The sequence below is a fragment of the Mesitornis unicolor genome, unplaced genomic scaffold (assembly GCF_000695765.1).
Source record: "Mesitornis unicolor isolate BGI_N332 unplaced genomic scaffold, ASM69576v1 scaffold20351, whole genome shotgun sequence".
Taxonomy (NCBI): Eukaryota; Metazoa; Chordata; class Aves; order Mesitornithiformes; family Mesitornithidae; genus Mesitornis; species Mesitornis unicolor.
This window is the reverse complement of record NW_010161942.1, coordinates 1-7,532: the sequence shown is the minus strand read 5'-3', so window position 1 is coordinate 7,532 and position 7,532 is coordinate 1. Positions and strand designations below refer to the sequence as shown.

Genomic DNA, 7,532 nt, shown 5'->3' with positions numbered 1-7,532 from the left:
GAAACAAGACTTTCAAATACTTGAAGTCATTACCGTATTTCAAACAGGACGCTCAAACTCTGCAAATAAGAGCTATCAAGAATTTTGGGAATTCTACAAACCTCAACTAGAAGATGCTACAATTTTCCATTGTGTTCAGCCTTTTAACAGCGTGAGGTGGTGCCTGCGATTACGCTGGGCTACGTCGTCTACTGCTGAATTCTGACACAGAAGGCTTAAAGCAGATCCTTTATGTAATTGCAGTTCATTCGATTGTTTTTTGGTGCCTGACTTGGACTGAAAACAATATTCTGCCACTTGGAACATTCCTAGTCCGCCAAATGGAAGACTTTACTCGATGCCAAATAGACCTCTTCATTTTGCAGTCGATATTTCGCTGTGATTCTTGACACAGCTGTAGCTACCAATTTCACGATTTTTCAGTGAACACTGTAGGCAGAACATTGATCTCCTTATAGATATTAATGAATTTTTATATGACAAGTATGCCTATCATTAATTGGTTAGCATAGATATCAGCAAACTAAAAAGGCAAGGATGCTATTTTATTGCTTAGAAATACAAGATGCAATAAAATGGCAACAATACTGCTGTGGTATAGCGTTTTCAGAAACGCCAGCACCCCTTTACAAGAACTGGAAGTTCCTGTAATTACGCTAACAACGCCTGTGTTTGTACATTCGACATACTTCTGATCCCATAGGTGTCACATATTAAGAAATGAAAAAAACTTTATAAATGCATTTCTGCAAAAATGTACTCAGAGTCAACTTTATTTGTAGCTCACACCTTTTTTTTTTTTGCTAAAAATGCATAGTCATTACACGTACAGTAGTCAGCATCCAAAAGTGTACAAAGAGTAAATTTCCAAACCCTCCTGACAGGACCAAACAAAATTCACACTTTTTGTTCATTGCATGCACAGACCCCTAAATGCGATACCTCTTACTAAAGCGTGCTTGAATCTCTAGCAGACAGAACTGACTTGCTATAAACTGTTTCTCCATACTATTAACCAAGCTACAACCACAAATCCTAAGGTGTTCACATGAAATAGCGAGCCCTACCGCAGAGTCCTCCACGTTCTGAGTATGGCCCAGGAAGCATTTGCCCTGAAAGCAGGAATCTGCTGGTGGTGTTTCCTTACAGGGAACTTTGAGCAAAAGCCTACTTCCTTTGTCTTGGTCACTCGTTTATTACTGAATTCAGTAGAATGAAGCAGCATCTGTCTAAGCAAGTTGTGAAATAATTTAAGTTTATTCCACACCCAGCTCCAAGACACAAAATGTCTTGAATGGAGGCCTGTGCCTTTCAGTGCATGTGATGCTTCCTCAGCATCTTGTATCTCATCTGAGGAGAAGAGGGAGAAGTTTCAGCTGTAACCTGGGTGTTAGTTGTGTAGCCCTGACTTAGAGGTGTCTAACAGAAGCTGGGAATATACTCGGATAGGGCGAATTTCTAATGGTAGAGGTTTTCACTTAACGAACCCCTCAACCACCCCACTTGTGCTGTGCCAGTTAGAAAAGCTCTTACAAAACCTGTCCTCTACTCAGTGGTGCTGCTGGTATCCGTTCTTCCAGGAGCGGGGCAGAGCGGGTTAGCAGGATGATTAGTCAGGGCTCCATGGCAAAGAGTACACGTACGTGATAAGAAGGTCCAAGTTCAGTGTTCGCTCGAGAACAGGATTGGCTCCATATTGTTGGTTTTGGGGAATGGGAGAAAGTCGTTTGTCTGATCAATATAATTTTATGTTCACACATTATTACACATGTTTACTTAAAAGCTTCATTTATTTAAGGTCTTTTTACTCTGATAAGAAGTAGCTTGAAGTAGGTTGAAATTCCCAGTGGCAATTGAGACATAATCATAGTCTTACAGACACTGATGGGAAACCTTGCTCCATCGTTTCACGGTAACTGGAATACACCCGTGGCTAAATGAACAACGCAGCCTCGGGTCAGCATTACAGGGCCCCTGGTACGAATCACCAGTGAGAATTTCTGAAGAGAAGAGTACTGAACTCGTGTATGCTTTCTCTTCACTTCTGACCCTTAAACATTTAGTCAGCTTGATTGCCTCCCACTTGAAGCCAGTGGAAATTTTCCCATCAACTCCTAGGAGTACGGCAAGGCTGAGTGTTTGTCTCAAGAGTTCACGATCTAGAAATGCTCATGTTCCTCACCCTGTGAGATGAGGAGCTATGGAAAAATATAACATTCTCTCTGCCAGAGTTCAGTAACATTTCTTCTTAGCACCTAGGAGGGTCTTTGCATTTTTAAGTGCTTTACAAACATTAGCTAGTCTTCAGAGCAACCCTGCGAGGTAGGTAAGGTATATTCTCCCCATCTTACAGATGTGGAAACTGAGACGCACAGGGTCAAATTCAACCCTGGTACAATTCCAGTGTTTTACATGAATTGAATTCATTCAAAATGAACACAGTTTAAATAACTTGCCCTAGATTACGGAACAGGTAGTGGCAAAGCAGGGACAAGAACCTGGGAGTGCCGGACTCCTCAGCTTGTTACCGGCCACTTGGTCATTTTTACCCTCATAGGCAACGAAAACCAGAATAATCTGGGCAATTACTACAGGTATGACTTGCTTCTGTAAGGCATGTGGATGCTAGTCAACCGAGTTAAGTGCAATAATACTTTATGAATGTGCTACCTCAGAGTGTTTACTTAAACATGAAGTAAAACTTTCATACTGTCATTTTCTGCAGGGGCACCGTTGGCAAAACCCCAACATAGTAGCTGGATTCAGCAAATAAATAATAATAAACACGACACTTGGACAACTAAGCAGAACTATCATTTTAGCAAAACCCGATGTGTTTCTGCTTTTAACGGCTAAATTTCTACAAGCGCAACATGCAGGTGAAACCTTTTGCTTTGTTTTCAGGCTGCAGACTCCAGTCTTGCTAACAAAGAAGCTCAGAGCTGCACAGATGTCCTGGATTGTGACATTCAAATGAATACACCGCAGAGGAAGAAACAGCGTATCACCACAGAGCACGGGATAATTACTACACACCAGGTACACCAATCTTACACCAAGATAAGCTTGAAGCTTACAGGTTACTGGGAAATGCCCAGAAGCCAGGCTTATTGAATATATGCCAATGCATAGACTGCAGTTCTAGGCACACGTCGATTGCAAGGGGGAGTCACCACACCACCAACACTCTGGGAACTGGCCCCATCAACAGTCACTGCACATCGGCACCGGCACGTCAGTCTGAAGGTCAGCGTTGGCCAACGATGGACAGACACACAGGCATTTTCAGGCCATCCCCCTGTGCTCCAGCTCTCACCCTATCCCCCATCACCGCACAGATTCTACTACAGAAGGCCTGAAAAGCCTTTTTGGTTTTAAAGATGAGCTGTAGAGTCCACAGTGTAGACCTTATGGCAGGTACCCAGGCAATAAAAACATTATGACAAGTACTTATGCAAAAAGGTTTGTTTTCTAGGATGTCCTTATGCATCTAGTCTGCGGGTTAGACCTCCCGACTGAGCTCTGGACATGCCTATGGATGTTCAGCCACGTGTGCTTTCACCCCAGAAAGAGATCCTGCTCCCTTACAAGCCACACAAATGCTGACGTTCACTTCTACACACGCAGATTCAAGCACTGTAATCACAGATGTCTTGTTGCACTTTTAACCTCTTTAACTCAGTTTTGATCTGCCCATATTTATGGAGACTGGCTATTGGCCATGGCAAATGGAGCAATTCTCCACATACGTAGATACATCTATCTTCACTGGATAAACACAGACACTCAGGTAGCATTTCCCTCCATATTCTCCACACTTATTGTAACTTTTTAACTTGTAGCTATATTTTAAACAAAGAAACAAACATACATTAACTACAACTCTTAAAATCTAACCACATGTCCCTGCACCCGTTCACTCCCGATTCATACAGCCTGCTTCCAGTGGCTCAGAGAGCAGTACTTGCAACCAGCATTTACAAATAATGCCATGAGGTGCTCAGGCCCATATACACTCCTCAACGTTTTGCCAATAGAAACTTTAAAATGAAGCGATATTCTTAATATCAGAGCCGGGTACCAAATCTGCAGTGTGACCAGGGCTCACAAGCAACTCTTACAACAGCAGCAAGATTCCAGTAAAATTGCAGTTGGTTGCAATCCAACCTTTATACTGTTATCTGTCGTTGAGATATATATAGACGACCCTGTGTGGCCTAACTGCAAATATCAAATGTATTTTTACAAGTTAGCAGCAGCCTTTTTTGACATTGCCTCTTGAGATGTCCTCTACATTGTGACTGACAAGCACAAGCATTATTTATTATACAATATGCTTTAAAAGCCTTCTTTTACATTTGGCTTTTACTGTTGTTTGTTTTTGAGCTGTCTTCTAATATTGAGATTTGCTGTCCCCAGCCGTTTTGATTTCTTTCTTAGTTTTTAATTGCTGGTTGGACATGCTAATGGCATCTCCCAGGCAAACCCTTCCTACATAATTAGTTTTGAAACTTGGATGAGAGATTGGGCTTTAACTAATATGCCTCTCTTATTTTAAGCTGAATACCACACTTCTGAAAGATTTTGGCCTCTTCTTGCAGTGGTGGAAATTCATAGGATGATATGGCTGCAGGTCTTGATCCATTGCTTTCTATTGTGAGTTTCCAGTTTTGTTTGTTGTTTTTTTCCTTTTCACAATACAAAGCACATCTGAAAGCATGACAGTGTTGTGAACCAGCCTCCTCTCCCAGTAGTGCAGATATTTTTCTGCTTTATTGGCAGCTGAATAAAACAATGCCGTATTTATGACAAAAGTTAATGAAAATACGTAACATTAAAAATACTTCATGTAGTTTTAATTTTCTTTTAATGCAAGTTGGCAAATGAAAACAGAACACTGAGAGCCTCGCAGGGCCATGCTGTTTTTTATGGCCCATCAGTGATAACTCAAGAGGCTGCAGTTTGGAAGCTGCCGTTTCAGAAAATTCTAGCCAATCTCTTCAACAGACCGCATGTGACCCCACCACAAGTTATATACTAGAAGAACTGTGACTGGCAAAGAACATATATTTTTGTTAGGTCATTCTCATCCTTCACTGAGAATCTAAAAGATCCAAACCATTACAGTTGAAATGGGTTGAGATAGAATAAAGGGGGTATTATTTTCTTTCATCCTACGCAATTTCACAGGGAAATTTTCACAAAGCTGACATTGGTACAGGACGTATCAATTCTTGGCTTCTGTGATGATTCTGATCCAGATGAAGGATTTGACCTCATAACCCCTAGCTGTACGTACTTCCTTTATTTCTGTTATAAACAAAGGGGCTTTGTCTTACAGAAGACTATAGGACTGGACTCACAACATTTCATTGGGGTTCAGACGCCATGTCTGTGAAAATGGGGAAGATCCAAGCCAAAATGTATTTCCACAATAGCGGCAGAGAGGCTGAGGTAAAGAGTCACTCCGCTATTGTGCAGGATGACACCAGTGTTTCCTAAGGCAGTGCCACCCTTCTCTTTTGAAGATGGGGTACGCAAGCAATTTCTTGTCTGAACTTCAAGCTGTAACCCCCTTCTGTAATATTATTGCATACTTGTTCTGTCAGACAAAATCAAAACACATCTGTTTAAAATCTGCACATAGTTTACAAAAACGCCTCTTTATATAGAAAGTTCAATCTATAGTTAGCTGTTCGTCATGTGAGAAGGATAATACCTGGGATGCTGTAAAAAGATACTGCTTTGGAAAGTATCTCGTAGTTCTTGTCTTTGAATCTCCTCCAGGCTTCTGAAAGAGGACTTCAAAACACCCCACTACAGCCACAGCTAATCCAAATAGGAAAAGGTGGGAAACGATGTAAAAGTGCCAGTATCCAGTGCTTGTAGAGTCGGATTTTCAGTCCTAAACTCAGATTTAGCAGTACCTTATTCTGCAACTAAATTTAGGATGGTATTTCTGTCAGAGTGCTCTAATTAAAGAGCAGAAGAAACCAGTTCCATGTAATTCTTTAAAAGACCCAGAACGAGATCTCATGCATCAGTTGCTCTCTTTACATCCACAAACTCCCACCGAGCTTGGCAGGAGCTTATAGAAAGTCTGGCATCTGACTTTGACTCTAAAGGGCTGAATTCGGGGTGATTTACCAGAGAAGATAAAGGGGCCCCTTAGCAACCCCCTTAACGCGACAGATGTTCCTGACATGCTGGGAGAAGAGCCATGCCATTATGCAGTGCCCTTCGTCTTCTCCACCCCTGCTCCAAACTAGTTTGACCCCTTTCTGGTTCAGTTATTTCACATATCCTTCTGTTTTATTTTAGTATCCGAGCGGCTACACCAACCACTCACTGCCTGTCTAATTAAAGTCTCTCCATCAACTGGTAATTCTGTAATAATTCACAGCTGTTTTACCTCTCTCTGTTAAATCTATTGTTCCCTGGCCGAAAAGGCTGCAAGACCTTAAAAACTATAGCTAGCTATCAATTTGTTTGCATTTAAAATCCAGTATGTGGCTGCAAAGGCCTATTACAGTATCACAGAGGAAGATAAATGTCAGTGCATAATCTGCTAGGAAATTTCACACAGGAGTTGATTGAAAGTCTATGAGTAATCATTGCACAAGTGTCTTCAGGTGTATACATATATACATATATATGTAGCTAATAAATTTATAGCTAGATATATAAATATGTATATGCGTATACAGAGCTAGTTTAAACCTAATTGTTATGAAATTAGTAAGTGGCATTCACAGTTCATGCATTCTTCCTAGTAGCAGAGCTAAATTATTTCAGCTTATACTCTAAGCAGCAACATACCAGTAAGCGTTTGCTTGCTTCCCCTGGTAACCTAGTAGTTTAAAGAGCACGAGCAGTTCCGCCATGGTCATTTTCTCTGGCAACCCTCTGTGAAAGGGACCTGGCTCTCCCGCAGGTGCATTTCCCCCAGGTTTCACAGCATCTCCAGGCTGTGGTGGGGCTGGTCAGAGGGTTGCCAGTCTGAAGGTCATCAGCCTGAAGGTCTTGAGCCCTAGAGCCACTGGTATGGTGGTCGCTGTCCCATGGGTCGCCAGCCCAGCTAGTCCTGCTTGCACAGATCTGAGACGTGGAGGAACCTCCTGACAACCACGGCCAGGCAGAGCGTCAGGAGCAGCATATATCCCACTGTGCCCAGGTAGGTGGGGGCAGCCAGGGGCATCTTGAGGAACTCGGCCAGCCCGTCTTCCACGTAGTGCACCTGGTCATAGATACTGAGGAAGGTGAAGATGTGGAAAAGTTGGTGGCTGTGCCCTACGATGTCAAAGAGGCCTGGCTGGATCCGCTCGGGGATTTTGCTGACGTTGAAGAAGGCAGCCACCAGCAGCCAGCAGTAGCGCCGATAGAAGTAGACGAAGAGCGTGGGGTTGCGGGTGCGAAGGTCAAAGAAGAGGCTCTCCAGCATGATGGGGCAGGCCATGCTCAGCGGCATGGCAAAGACGAAGGTGCGCACAGCGAAGGGGTAGGCGCAGCAGGCGGCGCGGCTGCGGCAGCAG

General features: G+C 42.9%; 1 protein-coding gene across 1 annotated transcript; it reads right to left on the bottom strand.

Annotated features, from left to right (window-relative positions):
- Positions 1-7,078: 7,078 nt before the first annotated feature.
- PAQR9 (progestin and adipoQ receptor family member IX) lies at positions 7,079-7,528 on the bottom strand (the record flags this gene model as incomplete). Its single annotated transcript, XM_010193493.1, has 1 exon — positions 7,079-7,528. A coding segment is annotated over one exon (450 nt), but the record flags the coding sequence as incomplete, so codon positions are not given.
- Between the last annotated feature and the right edge of the window lie 4 nt (positions 7,529-7,532).